Source organism: Mus caroli, unplaced genomic scaffold (genome assembly GCF_978045245.1).
Source record: "Mus caroli unplaced genomic scaffold, Mus_caroli_1 scaffold_8, whole genome shotgun sequence".
In the NCBI taxonomy this organism is placed as follows: Eukaryota; Metazoa; Chordata; class Mammalia; order Rodentia; family Muridae; genus Mus; species Mus caroli.
Window position 1 is genome coordinate 425,757 of NW_028227263.1, and position 17,003 is coordinate 442,759.

A 17,003-nucleotide genomic window follows, 5' to 3' on the forward strand; every position below is an offset into this window, starting at 1 on the left:
AAGTGGCAGCCAAGAGCAGAGTGGGAGCCTCTGGCGTCAGGGAGGCCAGCGGCGGCCACTGATCAGAAGCCGCTCTGGACCCATCGCTGCCAGCTCACCCTCCTGCTTATTTGCAGATGGAAGATCAACAGAACCCGCGTTCACTGCCCCTTGTCTGGCGCAAATGGGTGTTTGCTCTGGGTAAATCACTGTTTCTTAGGTGCTGCCAAGCGCCCAGAGAGCCATGCTTAGTGTTAGGGCCAAGAACCAAGGTGGCCTTTCACACAGTTCTGCAGACCTGAGTGGCCTAGCAAGACTCCTGTGATGTCTTCTGGGTGGCAGTTACTCATGACTAGTATTGTTTCCAAACCCTGTGGGGACAGGTGGCTTTAGACATCATTTTCTACAAGGTGGCTTTTGGGTCTCAGCTTGGCTGTTTTGGTGCCTGGTGGGCCCCTGCCCTTCTAGAAGGTTGAGGGTGTAGATGACGCCTGGTCTGAGTGGTGCCACCCAATAATGAAAGCAGAAAGAGATGGACGGAGGGAAGCCCACAGTGACCTCGCTAGGCGACCTACTCAATGAGAGTGTATGGGAACACCAGAGCCAGAGGTGGCTTATGAAGACACAGTCCTCATCTTGTACCAAATTGTCTGATGGCAGGATCCAGAAGGTATTTTGTCAGCCCAGCTCCATATAAGCATCCGAGCCGGGTCCACAGTCACATGGCATCCAGGAGAATGGGCATGGGGCCGTCAGCATTCCAGGAAATGGCCAAAGGGCATTGGGGTGGAAGAGTGCTTTCCCTCTTGGTTCTTAGAAGCCCTAGGGAGCGAGCTTATCGTGTCCATGTAGGCTGACTTGAGGAAATCCGCTGGGGTGCAGCAGCCGGGCAGCAAGTGCAGGAGAGTGGTGCTAGGAATGCAGACACAAATAGCAAGGGGCTGAGCATCCACTCATGAAGGCTGCTGCTGATGCTGCAGCTGCTGCTTTCCACCACTGCCTATCAAGCGTGCTCGTGGAAGGACGCCCAGCTGGAATGGGCAAGAATCACCATCAACTGCACAGGGCTCACACATGGTGCCGTCTCTTAACGGTGCAATTGGCTTGGCTTGTCATCCAGTGGTCTGTGATGCCCAGCTGTTGCTGATATCCAAGCCTCTTTTCTTGGTTTTAGCAGTGAAACCCCAGATACCACTGGCCACTCCAGGCTCCAACCCTCAAGTTTAACTGGTAACACTGGAGGCTAGATCCTCTGCTGGGGTGTATAGATACTCCTGTTCTTAGGGTGATGGTAAAATAGCTTTTTGAGGGCCCTCAGAGATAAGGACTCAGGGAGCCAGCACACCCAACTGTCTCCTCTCAGAAGCTCAATGGCTGGTTCTCTCTCTGCCTCTACCAGCTCCATGGTCCCCTGCCCTGTGTCCTGGCCAGGCTCTCCTTTTGCAGGCGGCTCCCATCCTGCTGAGCCATCCCACCTCTCTCAGCCAAGCCAAGCTGTTGAACCTGCCTGGCCTCTCTGAGCCTCAGCTCCCTGAACTGGAAAGATTGCCCCTGGCTCCCCATTCTGTGTGCCCCACTGCCTGGACCTGCTCCAGCCTTCCTGTTTATCCTACAGGACTCACAGTGAATGTGGCCCCTGTGGAGCATGTGGAGCATGACATTGCATGGGTGACTCTGTGTGGCCTCTCCCCTCCTGACTCCACATCCTAGAACTAAGTGTGAGGAAGTTAGCCTGTTGTCCACGGGTCAGCTCAACTGCTGCACTTTGTCCCAGAAAGCAGGCCAACTTCACCAACCCTACAGAAGATCTGGGCCCACAAAATGCCAGCAGTGGGAGCTGAGGACTCCAAGGGGTGGGACAGAGGCAGAAGAGTAGGACTGTGTGTTCTCCCTGCAGTGCCCCAGAGCCCTGGCCACAACGTCCCAGGAGACAGTCAATGTGGGTTGGGCTGGAGGACTGGACCTAGCCTCTGTGTTTGGTGGCAAGGCTATGCAGGCCACATAAGGCCAGTGCTGGGAGCTGGCACTGCCAGGTGTGCTTGCCAGGTAAACCTGTACTTGAGCTGATAAAGCAGTCTGTTGAGTGTGTGGGGTGGGGTGCATAGGTAACATGAGGCGGGCATGTTGTATAGAAGAGCCCCACGTAGGCACAGCACAGTGCTGGTGGGATGCAGTACCCCTAGCTCTGAGCTGATCTGGCCTCTCTTACTCAGGGATGTCATCCCAGAAATGTCTTTGATCAAACAGTTGTGCAAGAAGACAAAGCAAGCACAGGACCTCCAATCCTTTCCCAGCCCCTTGGCTTGCAGGCTCTACAGCCTAGCCCCACACCACAGGGCCAGCAGACAATAGCCTGGGGTGGTGGGGGTGGTGGGCAGGCAGCTCAGGGATGCAAGCCTTGAGGCCCACATCTGGGGACACTGTTACTCAGGGGACACAAGGAAGGTAGAGAGAATACAGAATGCTCTACTGAAGAGGCTTCACCGGGACTAGAGTGTGGCATCCATTTAGCCTTTGAATTGTCCCCAAGAGACAACTGAAGCAGCCTATATCAGCTGGGAGCCACTTTAAAACTGTGATGCCCCACTCTTGGGGCCATCTGTGTGTGTGGCCAGTTCAAGGCTCAGGGCATCCTTACTATACTTGTTCTGTTCTAAGTGGCTAGGCCAAGTTCCTAAGACCCGGGCCTTTTTGGACGCCTGCCTTAGTGCCTTTCCCTCTCACTGGGATAAATTCTAGACAAATGTAATTTAAGCGGGGAAAGGAGTATCTGGTTCCCAGGTGAAGGTCCATCATAAGGGAAGGCATGGCAACACGAGCCTGAGGCGGCAGCTCACACTGCATCCACATGGGAGAGAGACAAGCACCAATGCTCAGCTCGCTCTCTCCTTTTTATATAGCCCGGGCCCCCAGACCATGGGATGATGCCGCACACACTTAGATATTCCCATCTCAATTAACCTAGGCAAGGTAATCCTTTAGGGGGCTGAAGGCTAGCTCCATAGTTAAGAGCATTGTGTGCCCTTCCAGAAGACCCAGGTTTGGTTCCCAGCAGCCACCTGGCAGCTCACAACCATCTTTAACACCAGGCCAGGGAATCTGACACCTTCTTCAAAGCTTTATAGGTATATGCACAGTACACAGACATATATGCAGGTAAAACATGTGTAGTGGCTATTCCTGGTTGTCAACTTGACTATATCTGGAATGAACTATAATCCAGAATTGGAAGGCTCACCAGTGATCCTAATCTGGAAGCTGGAAGATACAAGTTTCTGACCTGGATCTTGGCATGGAGATCTTGAGGCATAGTGGCTATGGATTCCAGAAGATTAAGACAAGGAGATCTCAGAGTTCAAGGTCATCCGGGATTAAAGATGTGTGGCACACACCTTTAATCTGGGCTACTACACCTTCTGTTGGAGACCTACATAAGGACATTGGAAGAAGGAAGCATCTCTCTCTCTCTCTCTCTCTCTCTCTCTCTCTCTCTCTCTCCTTTGCCTGTCTGCAGTGTGGGACTAAGTAACTGCTAGATCCTTGGACTTCCATTCACAGCTGCTACTGATCATTGCTGGGAATTAGACTGTAGACTGTAAGTCATCAATAAATTCCTTTACTATATAGAGACTACCCATAAATTCTGTGACTCTAGAGAACCCTGACTAATACAACATGCATACACATAAAATTAAAATGTGCCAGACAGTGGTGGCACATGCCTTTAATCCCAGCACTTGGGAGGAAGAGGCAGGTGGATTTCTGAGTTTGAGGCCAGCCTGGTCAACAGAGTGAGTTCCAGGACAGCCAGGGCTACACAGAGAAACCCTGTCTTGAAAAACCAAAAAAATAAAAATTAAAAAAAAATAAGTAAGTAAATAAAATTAAATTAAAATGTTTAAAAAGAAGAAATCTTGGCTGAATATTCTACAGTTTTTTAAGAGTTTGTCAAACATGTTGATGTTACAATGGCCAATGATGACAGTAGCCCCTCACATAAATACATAGTACAGAGGGCAAAAGTATGCACAGGGCCAGTTCAGAAATTGCTGGAAAATTCTGTCCTGACCCTAAGACAAGTTTCACTGAACAATTTTTTTATGAAAATGGTCAATTTTTAAAATCAGACATTCTAATATAATACAAACCATAGCTATACTAATTTGACACCTGTTGAGGCCTGTGAGCACAACACATAAAGACTTGGCTTGCCATAAGGAACCCATCATGCCTCTGTGAGAGCAGAGAGCTGTGTATAAGATGGATGGACGCTGTACTTCTTACAATGCTGGTCTGGTTTGAGGGGGTTTCATTCGGGTGCTGTGTGTTGGTGCACATGGAATGACCTCATGCAGTACAGAGCACAGAACCGAGACTGCACTGAAGTCTTGGGATACAATATGGGTGAGTGTCTAGAAGCACCCTTAGATTTGATTACGCATTTAATGTACTTCATTTTCAGACAGGACCTCACTATGTAGCTTTGGGTGGCCTGGCTGAGTAGACCAGGCTGGCCTGAAATTCCAGAGGATGCATCTGCCTCTGCCTCCTGGGTGCTTGGAATCAAGGTATGCGTGCCACCAGGCCCAGTAAATTTAATTTTTTCAAATTAATTTTTTCTCATGTTTAGAAATCTTTTCCTGGGTTTTGTTGTTGTTTGTTTGTTTGTTTGTGACTCCTACATTGGGTTTTTGTGACTCCCAGAATTGGGATCCACAGTTTAAGAAACTGGGCACTAAATTACCCCTGCCTTATGCAAAGCCCACAAGGACAATCTGGAGAGACTGCTTATGTGAGCCAGTTTGCTCTTCCAGGGCACACTGTGTGTATCCCAGAGCTGCAAATGACCACAGCAACCTGAAGAGACTGCTGGACCATCAGCTCTTCCCAGTAGCAGGCAAGGTTGGTCAGCCCATACAAAGACTGATGCAGAGGAAGTGTGGGCAGGTCTCTAGCAGATCCCTCCTGGTCATTCCTGTACAGTCATGATAGCTAAGTCAGCCTCGTGGTCTCTAAAGTGACACTCCTGTCACCTCCAGCAGAGGCATTGGAGACTAAGGAAGCCATGGTTAGACCCTCAAGGAACAACCTGTAGTGCCTGGCTGGGTCTGGATTGTGTGTCTAGCTCCTTTACTCTGCAAATGGAGGACTGACAACTCTTGACAAGAAGAAGAAGCTGGTGTCAGTATCCTGGGACAGCCCTGATAAATGATAAGGACACAGTTTAAACAGCAGGAGCTGACTCTGTTCAGGGAGCTAAAGGGTAAAACTGTGTATGCTGGGCCACTTCATTTCTGGGGGTTCCTGGCAAGCCTTAATGTTACTCATCTGGGCCTCCCTCTATTTGCAGGCTGTCTTGGGTCTGTACGTTGTAGCTTCTCATGACCTCCTCCTCAGGGTCCACTACTACTCACCTTAAACAATGCCAGTTCCAGCCTTTCAAGCTGAAACCAAGTGTAAAAGGCCCAGCCATGCTTGAGCAGGCCTTCCCTACACAAGTTCAACCACAAGCAAACTTCTGAGTAAACTGGGTGGCTAGGACCCTTCCAGAGCAGACGTAGCAGCAGGCCTCTGAGCTTGAGAGCAGGTTCCAAAGCTCTTGGTATCAAGGGTCCGCACCCACTGGCAACAGTAAGGAACCTTCTGGGAGAATGGACAAGCACTTCAAGTCTTCAATCCTGCAGACACTTGGTCTTTAGGCACTGATGCACCCTCTCCAATAGAGGATTAAAGGACCCATCATCCATGAAGCATGGGGACGGGCACTCCAGCCCTGCAACCCAAGAGTGGCCAGGGTCTTGTGGAAAGCGCCTCTGGGAAGCTGACCACAGAAAGGCAAGGAGTGACTTCCCTTCTTAGAATATTAACCTGAGGAAATGTGACTAACTAACTTCTAGGAAATGTGAGCAAAGCCCTATTTACCCCAGATGGGGCTCCAGTGACAGACCAAAGTATACTTCTGCTACAGCCCAATTTGGTGAACCAATGAGTTTCTAAGTGGTTAGTTAGTTATAGGAGTGTGGGAGACACCCCAAACAGCTACAGATAATGATCTTGTGGGAGTTAAAAAAAGGGTCCCCACCTCCAGTATACTCCTGAATCCCCTAAGATCTCTGCTGCTGGGGACAACCAGGTGAAGTAGTGGCTGGACTCCCAGGGTCCTCCCTGCCTTCTCCCGATCTATCACCCCCCTTACCATGACCATACATGTGGTTATCTCTGTGACTAGTTGCCACAGCAACCCACCCTACATCATCGTAAGATGGTGGTAGAGTGAACTGAACTTCAACACAGAGCCACAGGATGCTGACCTTTGAGACAGGTTCCTGGTTGCCAGGGCTCTGGGGTCCCATGCCTCATTTTCTCTGTCAGCCCTGTGACTTCAGTTTCCTGAGATACACAGCAATTTCCAGCTCTGCTCATAAAGCTGGGAGCCACTAAGGTCAGTGGGGCAATCTTTCTAGTCAGCACACTTTGGTTATCTCCAAGTGGAACCTCAAAGCAAACATGGGAGTCTCCCTCCCAGAAAGTCTCCCTGCCACCTCCTCAGGTAACTGAGTGCTCCCCTACCTCTGGGCTCCCAGAAGGTGGCAGCCATTATCAGAGAGCCCACACGGGGTCTGGAGCATCTGATAGCCCTTCAACACTGCTCCTTCTCTATACTATAAATCCATGCTTTCCTGGACCTGCTAGATTCAAGACATGCCATAGGTTCAAATGAGCAAGAAACCAGGCTGGAGCAGCAGGCACAACTCTCACCTCCCTGTGCTTTGTCCCGACTGGAATTGGCCCTTTACTGTGACCTCCTGCAGTCTCTCCAACAGCCCACGTTGCTGACTACAGTCTGGTACATGTAGACTTAGTGGTATGGGGAAGTCAGGGCTTAGCAAACAGAACTGCGGCCCCTTCTTCCAGTTTCTTCATCTCACTACCATGCAGAGGAAGAAAAGATTTGGGGTAAATACAAAATAAGGAGGGAGTCAGAGTTTCTGGGTGTTTGGTCTCACTCGTCTCAACACAACTATCCTACAAACATCACCACCAGCAGGGCTGGGAGATGGAGAGGTGGTAAAGAGTGCTTGATGATGCTCTTGAAGAGGACCCAGCTTCAGTCCTGACCACCATATGACAGCTCACAAGCACATGGAACTCCAGTTCTAAGGGATCTGATGCCCTCTTCAGACCTCTGAAGCCCCGTGAGGTAGAAGCGAAAAACCTCATATGCATAAAATACAATTATATTAACAGATACAATTATATTAACAGGCTCGGGTATCCTGGAACTCAAGACCAGGCAGACCTTGAACTCAAGAGATCCACCTGCCTCTGCCTCCCAAGTGCTGGGATTAAAGGTGTGTACCACCACTTGGCAATTATCTTTATATTTTAAAAACTCCTTACTAAGCGGTGGTGGCGCATGCCTTTAATCCCAGCACTTGAGAGGCAGAGGCAGGCGAATTTCTGAGTTCAAGGCCAGCCTGGTCTACAGAGTGAGTTCCAGGACAGCCAGGGCTACCCAGACAAACCCTGTCTCGAAAAACCAACAAAACAAAACTCCTCACTAACACTAGCTTTATACAGAACTTCAATCTGTATTTAGCTCCAGGCTACAATTGGTCCCGAAGTCACAGTTAGGGATTACATAGTGTCTCTTCAGGCCTGAAGTCCTCTCTCTGTGTTTAGTTACTTTTCTGTGTGACAAAAAAAAAAAAAAAGAAAGAAAAGAAAAGAAAAGAAAAGAAAAGAAAAGAAAAGAAAAGAAAAGAAAAGAAAAGAAAAGAAAAGAAAAAAGGCAATTTGTGGGATGAAGGGGTTTATTCTGTCCAGTTTATAGGGTGGCAATCATTATGGTGGGAGGCACGACAGAAGGAGCCTGAAACAGATGCTCACATCGCATCCACGGCCGGTGAATACTGTTGCTCAGCTCACTTTCTCCTTTCTCTTCAGTCCAGGATCCCACTTCATGGGACACAGCACATTCAAGGTGGGTCTTCCCTTCTCAGTTAAGCCTCCCTGAGAAGACCCTCCCAGGCACACCCAGAAGTATCTACAAGGTGATTCTAAATCGTCTCAAGGTGACTATCAAGCAGGCAGCAAGCTGAGCAGAAAGACTTGGGGAAAGCCAGCCCAGAAACCTCTGCCTCAGACCTCCAGCATGTGACAAGTGATTGCTCATAAGGGATGACATCTAAGCTAGAGTCACAGGAAGGTCACTCTGCCAGCCAGAACAGGGTGGGATGAGTGATAGAAAACAGACCAGTAGTGGAGACACATAGCCTACAAGACATGGTCTGAGAAGGCAGGGGATTGGCCAGCAGCTCAGTGATTATCAAGGACACAGGTTCCACTGGTACCTGACTCTGCCACCCTCAGCGACAGCTTGGCCACAACTCCCACAGTTGTCTATGGCAGTCCAAGTAACACCTTCATGGGACAGCATCCAAAAGCACAGCATTCTTCTGACGACCTATGCCCTCCCCTTCACAGCAGGTGTGACCGTCTCAGTGGTGGGAGGAGGGGCATGCCCACGTGGCAGAATGGTACTGCAGTCTGTCTAAACTGTGATCCAGAAGGCCTTTTGGGGTGACCAAAGCATTCTGGGGACTTGATGGGGACTTTGAGAAAGGGTCAAGTGGGCAGAGGTCAAGGCTTGTAAAGGAACATGGAAGGTTATCAGGCTGTGGTGATGCTGATGGGTGGGAGATCTGACACCTGATGTACACAAGGTGAGGGGATAGGAGGTAAAGATGAAGGGAGAAGAGAGGGGAAGAGACAAGAGAGGAACTAGCAACTGATTGATACCTGTAGTGAATGTGACAGGCACAGTAGACCCATATCTGTGAACCTACATCTTGACACGCACCATCTTGGCACTGAAGGACTGCCGCAGCTGTCAGTAGAAATGATCCCAGACAGACTATTGCTTTAAAATACACTATTTATTCATTTTTCCGAATATAATAGGAAAGAAAAATATGGTGGTAACAGCAGCTCAGTTCTCACACTGAAGAGTCCCTGATCCTGGGAGCATCTGGGAGAGTGGTGCTGAATACCTGAGAGGTAGCCGCCAGGCTCAGGAGGCCAGGTGCATGGTGCCCCAAGCCTCAGGCTCGAGCCCTAGCCCTCCCACTGGCTTGGCTGGGCTGATGGAAGGAGGGAACAGCTCCAGCTGCACAAAGGTCCCCCTGCTCTACCAAGATGCTGTAAAATGATGTTAAAAATGGTGTCCTAGGGCCACAGGCCTAAGATCCCAGCACTTGGGAGACTGAAGCAGGAGGATCACCCTTTGTAGACAAGTTAGACTATATAGTGACTGTCTGTAAAAGAAAATTAAAATCAAAAAGGACCCAAAACTCCAAGTGGCATGCATCCATGGTGATCCTGTCATGGAACTGAAATACAGACATCCAGGGTACAATGGGGTCACCCAAAGGAGGGCTTATCAACACATGCTGTCATGTGTGCCATACCTGTGACATGTGTACAAGGTAGGCCCAGCTCTTCCTTCCAGCCTTATGCTGCCAAAAAGAAGACTCAGAGCCAGGTGTGGTTGCACACGCCTTTAATCCTAGCACTCAGGAATCAGAAGCAGGCGGATTTCTGAGTTGGAGGCCAGCATGGTCTACAGAGTGAGTTCCAGGACAGCCAGGGCTATACAGAGAAACCCTGTCTCGAAAAACCAAAAAAAAAAGATTCAGACTCAAAACATATTTACAAATCCTTTGGACATACAGCTAGGCTCTGTTCTGACTAGATTATAACTGAAGATAACCCATTTATTTTAACCTGCATTCTGCCAGCTGGCTGGTTACCTGTGCTCAGGTACCATGTGTCCATCTCCTCACATCCTCCCTGGTAGATCTCCCACCTGGCTCTATCCCAGAATGCTTTCTCTCTCCTAGATGTTCTGCCTATTTCCTGCCTAAGCCATAGGCCATAGGCTTTTTAATTCACAGGTGAGGCATCCATACAACACAAAGATATTCTCTCTACGAAATGCCTGAGAGTACTGCGCCCACTCCTGCCAGCTCATCTTATACCTGCCTGTAAATACCATGTCAGACACACAAGCTGTTGCTAAAGGAAGTACAGTGTCACCAGGCAAGCCCTACACATTCACAGTGGCGGCCACCACTTAGTCCTGCTTTGGTTTCCAATAGTTCCCCTAATGCCACTTTTTGTTTGTTTGGTTTTGAATTCACTCTGTAGACTAGGCTGACCTCAAACTCAGAGATCTGCCTACCATCTCTTGAGCACTGGGATTAAAGGCGTGCACCAGCAGCACCCAGCTCCATTGCCACTCCTTAATGTATAGAGCTCACCCCACACCTGTTAGGAGCAGCATGAAGGCCCTGCTTCAGCTTCCTCCCTTGTCTCGTCACCCTTGTCTTCTCAGCTGGGCATCCAGAGGCAAACCAAGTCCAGTGGAGCCTGAGTCCTGGGCAGATAGCAGGAATCAGGTCCTCCAGTGGTGTTGGCAATGACAGCACATGCTGGAGGTAGAGGCACCATGTGGTACTTCAGGGCATGGACCTGGGGTGGGGGCCAGCTCTGCCACCAGGCCCTTAGACTTAGATGGGTCTATTTCATCACTTCTAAGCCAGAAGGTATCCACATCTGGGGCTGCCAGAGGGATGGAGTGAAACAAGGAGGCCCAAGCATGGCCAGCAGAGGCTCAGCAGGCAGCAAAGACCCTGTCGAGGCTTCCCATGACCCATTTCACATCAGCCTGCCTCTGTGAGTCCCACCCTCAGGGTAACCCTAACCAGGGCCACTCACTCTGGCCAGTGACAAGCGGTCTTTTGAGTGTGTTGCCCCTGTGCAGAAGGCAGGGTGGTCAGGTAAGCCACCTAGGCAGAGACTCAGGGAAGAGGCCAAGCTGGTCCTCCCACAGAACAATGGATTCCTCTCAGGCTTGCCTTTAATCACTGTGACACTTAATGTGCAGACATCTGCTCTTCTGTGGGTCCTCAAAACGCAAGTCCAGAGCCTCCCGGAGTCACCTTGAAGTCCGGCTGCACGTTGAGCAGTGAGCACAGCTGAAAGTACCCAAGAGCCCGTGCCTTACACCTCCTGCACTTCTGCTCAGCTTTCCCTATCCCAGCACAAGCCCAAAGACTATGTCGCCTTAATGTCCCCAACCCACTTTCAGTCATTCTACAAGGGGCAGGGAAACAAGTTCCTCTGGGTCTATACCTGGGCTCACATTGCCCAACACAACCATCACATGAACCCTAGGGTCCGTGCCAACCTGGCCTTCAAAGCCCCCTCAAGCATACCCCATAGACAGAGGCTAAAGACACAAACCTGCCTGAACTTCCCTCTGATTCTGTCCAGGTCTTCATGGAGCTTCTCATAAGTGGGATCATCATAGGGAAAATCCTGCAGCAGCGCAATCAGAGCCTCCACCACCTTCATCTTCCTGCTGAGATGCATGGGGGCAGGGCTGTCACCCAGGAGACTCAAGGCCCCACACCACTGCATCTTCAGGGCATCAGGCAGACCAAGCACATCTCCCTGTTCTAGGCAGGGCTAGCCACCACCTGCTGCAGAGCAACCCTCACTAATGGCTCTTCCTCCACCTAGGGGGAGCTCTACAGAAAGGATGGCAGCCAGGCCCAGCTGTGACTGCCACCCAGTGGTAGCATGAACAGCTAACATGAATCTTGGGGTCCAGGCTGCCCAATCACTCTTAAGGTACCCAAGTTAAGTTCCCTTGCCTGTTAGCTGCTCACACTAAAGAAACCAGAGAGCCAGGCATGAAGGTACACGCCTTTAATCCCAGTGCTTGGGAGACAGGGACAGGAGGATCTCTTTAAATCTGAGGCCAGTCTGGTCTACAGAATGAGTTCCAGGACATCCAGGATTGGTGTGAGGGTCATGCAGGGAGGAAACCCCAGAACCCACAGCTGATCACAAACACCTTGCTTTTACTTTTGAATATGGCATGGGTCCCAGACACTGTAAGAGTGTCAAATAAGAGGGTGAGTCCCAGGGCAGGGAGCTGCCATCCTCCCAGCCTGGTGTGCTAGCACCCTTCTCCATGCCCTCCTGTGCCAGGCCAGCCCAGCAGGGGTAGGAAAACTGCACCATGCCAGCCTAACCACCCTAAGCCTGTGCATACAAGAACAATACACCTTTCACCTCAGGGGCTCTCCCAGCCTCAGGAAGCAGGCATACGGGGCAGCTCACAGGGCCAGGGTAGGCAGAGCACAGTAAGGCAAGGTACCAAAGGCAACACCTCTCAAAGAGTAGTAATACTCCCTAGGGGCTGAGTGTGCCAAAAAGGACACTTCTGATTGAAGTGTGCCTGCCTGTGGTAGTGTATGTCTGTAAGCCCAAAACACAGGAGTGGCTCTGAGTTAGAGGCCAGTCTGAGCCACAGTGTGAGCCCATCTCAAAAAAAAAAAAAAAAAAGACTACATTCTAGTTGATATACCACAGACAAAGTCAGCATTTCTTTGTTTTTCTTTTTCTTTTTTTTTTTTCCCTGCTGTTCTGGAACTGGCCATGTAGACCAGGCTATCCTTGAACTCAGAGATCTGCCTCTCTCTGCTATGATTAAAGACATGCAGCACCAACCACCCTTGGCAAAGCCAGCATTTCTGAGGCCTCATTCCACTGACACTATTGCAGTCTGTGTATCAGAAGCCCAGGTGAGAAAAATAGCAAGGTAGGATCACTCTGACACTACCTGAGGTGTGACATCATCCAGTGCTCATCGAGTACCTATGAGGTGCCTGGCACATTTTGTTTATTATTCTTTGAATAACAACCGTCCATGTGGCCATTATAACTTTCTGTGTGTCACAGCTGAGATTTAGAACTGATAATGCACGATAACTGTGCACACATGAGGACACTCAAGAGTTCCTCCTGGCCATTGCACAGACAGTTTGCTGATGAAAGGCTGAGAGGAAAGAGAGATAGGGAGCCCCAGCCTTACCTGTCTTTTTCACCAGTGCCACTGTGTAGGAGACACTTCCATGCAAGAGCAAAACCCCGGTAGCATCCAATCTGTGAATTGAAAAGCAGCCCAGAGTGAAGGCGGTAAGCACTCAGCCACACAACACCAACTGCCAAGATCTCAAAGCACAGGGCTTGGCAGAGGGCTACCACACTGCTCCTTCAGCCATTCTGGAAGCTGTATGTTTAGGGCAATGGAAACTGTATGCAGAAAGCCCCAGTAGGGCAGCCAGGCACCATGCTAACATCGGGAATGCCTCCTCTATATACATACTGTAGCTGGCGCCCAGTCCTCGTCCAGGGTCTGTGTATAAACTACAGAGGAAAGCAGAGTGCTCAGCTTCTCAGTCTAGTTTCTGAGACTGGCTAGAAAAAGCAATGCCACTGTGCCTTGCTCTCACAGGCTACTTGCTTTGCAGTGTCATGAGGACACCTGAGCAGAGGATATCAATTAGATGGTGTGCTATCTTAGGGATAGATCCCTGGCCCAGCCAGACCTTCGGATTAGACTGGAGCCCTTCTGACACATGGCTTCTTACCTGCTGACCCTAGGTACTGTGTGACATAACCAAAGATTGTTGCTTCAGAGACCCATAGATCTGTAGGGACCTGCTTTGTGGCATCAGGTATCTGACACTATCATGACCTCCTCTGCCAGTCAGGGTCAGGGATCTGGAAGAGGGAGCTAAGCAAGGACAAAGACAAGGGAAGAAAAACTGTGGAGCCTATGGGATGTCACTGTGAACATGGCACACATCTGGGTGAGGCCTGAACTGGCTAAAGACATGAGACAGCGCTGTGCTACTCCATAACCAACTTTGGTGACTCTGTGCTAAGGATTTTCTGTCTGGGCAATGAATCCACACCAAAGGCCTTGTAATGGGGAAGAGGCGAGATGTTGTGAGGAAAAGGTTCAATGCCTTTGCTCTTCTCCTCAAGGCACTGTTTCAAAGCCACGGCCTTATGCATGCTGGTGCATGCTCTGCTGTTGAGCCACTTCCCCAGCCTGGTTTTTGGAGACAGGATCTCACTATCTAGCTGAGGCTTGCCTAGAGTTCCCTGTTGGGATGACAGGTAAGGGCCACCACATTCATCTATGAAGTCATTTCTAGGCGGCCCTCTCACTTACCTCAGACCCAATCTTGGCTCCATGTACCATGCCATACTGCTTTCCTTCAACGATCCCCAAGCTACTGCCTTCTTCATAGCCTTCCTGATATCCCTCCCCATGGAATCTGTAATAAAGAAACACATGTCATCAGGCAAGATACCTCTTCCTGCCTTGTATTATCCAGATCCCACTGGACCCTGCAGTCTGGGTAGTAGGAAAAGCTTAAAACTCAAGTGACAGAATACAGCTTCTAGGTCTAGCTCTTCTACGCCCTGGCCCATTATTGTGCCCATTACTCACGTTTTTTGAGGCAGGACCTCACTGTGCAGTCAAGGCTGACCTCCAATTCAAGCAGCCCTGCCTCCAGCTCTTGAATGCTGAGATTACAGGTGTGTGCCACCATCTCCAAGAGAAGCCCTGATACATATGGGCTGCATTCTGTGGCAAACACTCTACTAACTGAACTACAGCCCCAACCCCTAAAAGGCAGGTTATCATCTGTAACTGTAGGTAGGCTACACGGATGACTACCAAACCCAGCCGAGCACCAGAACCCACAAGGAAAATGTACAGATACAAACTCAAGCAAGCTTGGAACACACTAGGAATCTACTTTTGAAAATGTAGGTGAGAGCGTAGGTGCAGCTGAGCCTACATGCCATCATAACTCATCCTGTTTGTTTCCAAAACACTCCAAGCACCCAGGACTCCTCACACCTCTGTAGAGGTACAGAAAATGTCCCCAAGATCCAGACAGTATGCCACCACTGGGATGCTCTGGGTAGGTGGGTATTATTGTGTCTAAGAGTTCAACCCTCAAACTGGCAATAAATTGCTGCCGGCGCTGTTGAAGGAATGTTCTGGAAGCCCCCATGTGAGTCAGTGAACAGCTCCCCATTTGGGGGCGTGGGCATCTGCCAGGACCCTACTCCCTAAACCGAGCCTGAGCAATAACCGGGGAGGTACCCAACCCACAATGAGCAGCCGGCCTGGAGAGGCCAAGATGACCTGGGCCACCGTCCCGCCCAGGCGTTCCCTGGGGACTTTTCAGGATCCAAAGGGGCCTGCCCGACATATTCATCAGCAGACCCATGAATACCGCCGTATGTGCGGCAATTAAAGGACAAGAAAAAGTGGCAGCTCGCAGATGGCGAAGGCGGGTATCCCCGAGGACTGCCCAGCAGCTGTCGGGGCGGGGCGGAGCCGGGTCTCTCTGCCCACCTCTCATCCGCCATCACGACGGCGTCAAATATGTCCTGCTCCACGGCCATGGCGGTGTCTCGGCTCTCCCCCGGCCCTCGCATTCCTTTCATTCTGTGTAGTAATCGCCAACAGGCGAGACGCGACCACAAACACCCGGATTGTCAGAATGAAGAAGCCACTTCCGTGTATGCCGCGCGGAGCAGGGCGGGTAAGGACGGCAAGCTAAAGAAGCCAAAAAAAAAAAAAAAAAATCCCACTACGCATGCGTAGATGCTACATGGGCGGGGCTAGCCCGAGGGAAGCCTTGCTCCTCCTCCTTGGTACCTCTCGCTCCGTGGTGGATGGGGCGGGTCCCGTCGCTTGGGGCACGTCGTCTGGGTCGCGCGCGGTGTCCAGACGAACCCTGCTTTTATTTTCAAAATCCAAACAGATGGGACCGAATTCACAAACGTAGGTCTTAAAGAAATGAGAAAAGTTACCAAAGATCTGGCACAGGGGCGTTCCCAGGAAATGGAGGAAGGGCCCTAGGGGCAGGCTTCAAGGAGGAGGGAGGAGTATCCGGCATCCTCTGCTGTCACCCGACTGTCAATCACCGCATCTGTACACTGTACCGGACCCTCCCTGAGGGCTGGAAACGATTTGATACTGCGATATCCTAAAGGGCAGATAATAAATATTGCCCCCAGACATGAAAAATGTCCTTGGGGGGGCGGGAATGAAAAAGGTTGTGTGTGCCAGTTACCTTGTTTTTTTTTGGTCTTTTTGTTATTTTGTCTTTTTTTTTTTTTTTTTTTTTTTTTTCCAGAGCTGAGGACCGAACCCAGGGCCTTGCGCTTGCTAGGCAAGCGCTCTACCACTGAGCTAAATCCCCAACCCCGAACGTTAGCTCTTGCTGCCAGTATTTAAAGCAAAACTGAAGTATTTCATACACAGTCAAGTATCAGGTGGTACCGAAGGGCTGGCCGGCAGGAGGAGCCACTTTGTCCAAGCGCTCCAATCTCACAGGCACCCACTCTTCAAACAGCGGAAATTGAAGTTAGTTTTCTCATCATTTCCATCAGAGATACCTTCCAAAGTATAGTTTTAAAGAGTATTCCAAAGTACAGTAAGTTCCTTAGGCGACAATTGCTAACAAGTTAATCAGCTCCTGTATAAAAGAGACCAGAGATACAACAATATAATTGATGGAGGGCTGAATAAGTGAACACACCATGCGAACACACACACACAAAACAACTCCATAACTCCATGGGATTCTACCTCCACTTCGGAATTTTATCTGTGCAAATGAATCCTTAACTATAACAAAATGCTTTTTGAAAATGAGAACTAATGTGTCAGACAGAAGAGAGAAGTTTGAGTCTTGTGATGAACATGATGGCATGTTGACTGGAGAAGAGATAAGCCTGGGGAACAGCCTATAATGTCTCGTAGGTGTAAAACTTCCGTGATAAAAATAAAATCACAAACTTCAGGGAGGATAGAGCAGTGAGCACTCGCTATGATGGGCAAGTATGGTTTCTCAGGAAAATAAAGTGAGTCCCTCACACGCTGCTCACGCTGCTCACACTGCTCATCAGAAGAGTCCACACTAAGTAAAGAGTTAACCACAAAAGAAAAAGGAGGCCAGGTGCGGTGGCAGAGGTCTTCTTTTAATCCCAGCACTTCAGAGGCAGAGGCAGGCAGATTTCTGAGTTCAAGGCCAGCCTAGTTTACAGAGTAAGTTCCAGGACAGCCAGGGCTA

General features: G+C 49.9%; 1 protein-coding gene across 8 annotated transcripts; it reads right to left on the bottom strand.

Annotated features, from left to right (window-relative positions):
- Positions 1-81: 81 nt before the first annotated feature.
- On the bottom strand, positions 82-15,464 carry Lto1 (LTO1 maturation factor of ABCE1). Of its 8 annotated transcripts, XR_015047779.1 has the most exons (7): positions 15,278-15,464; positions 14,075-14,180; positions 12,926-12,996; positions 11,287-11,404; positions 10,899-11,018; positions 10,309-10,417; positions 8,900-9,645 (listed from the first exon to the last, which is right to left on the bottom strand). XR_015047779.1 is itself a non-coding variant. In XM_021167266.3 (5 exons), the coding sequence occupies exons 1-5, from the start codon at positions 15,367-15,369 to the stop codon at positions 10,950-10,952; spliced, it is 453 nt and encodes a 150-aa protein (XP_021022925.1). In that variant the 5' UTR covers positions 15,370-15,464; the 3' UTR covers positions 8,900-10,949. The 8 variants fall into 8 exon arrangements, 4 of the variants coding, with proteins under 4 accessions (XP_021022926.1, XP_021022925.1, XP_021022924.1 ...); XR_003837171.2 differs by having other exon boundaries at positions 8,900-10,417; XR_015047778.1 differs by having other exon boundaries at positions 8,900-10,417; positions 10,759-11,018.
- Between the last annotated feature and the right edge of the window lie 1,539 nt (positions 15,465-17,003).

Bases quoted from the DNA above. Each gene is read 5' to 3' on its own strand.
- Lto1 (XM_029479625.1), bottom strand. From the start codon at position 15,369: ATGAAAGGAATGCGAGGGCCGGGGGAGAGCCGAGACACCGCCATGGCC. The intron at 14,181-15,277 runs GTGGGCAGAGAG...TCTTTATTACAG, and splicing joins GTCGTGATGGCGGATGAGAG to ATTCCATGGGGAGGGATATC. The intron at 11,405-12,925 runs GTAAGGCTGGGG...CATGCATCTCAG, and splicing joins GGCACTGGTGAAAAAGACAG to CAGGAAGATGAAGGTGGTGG.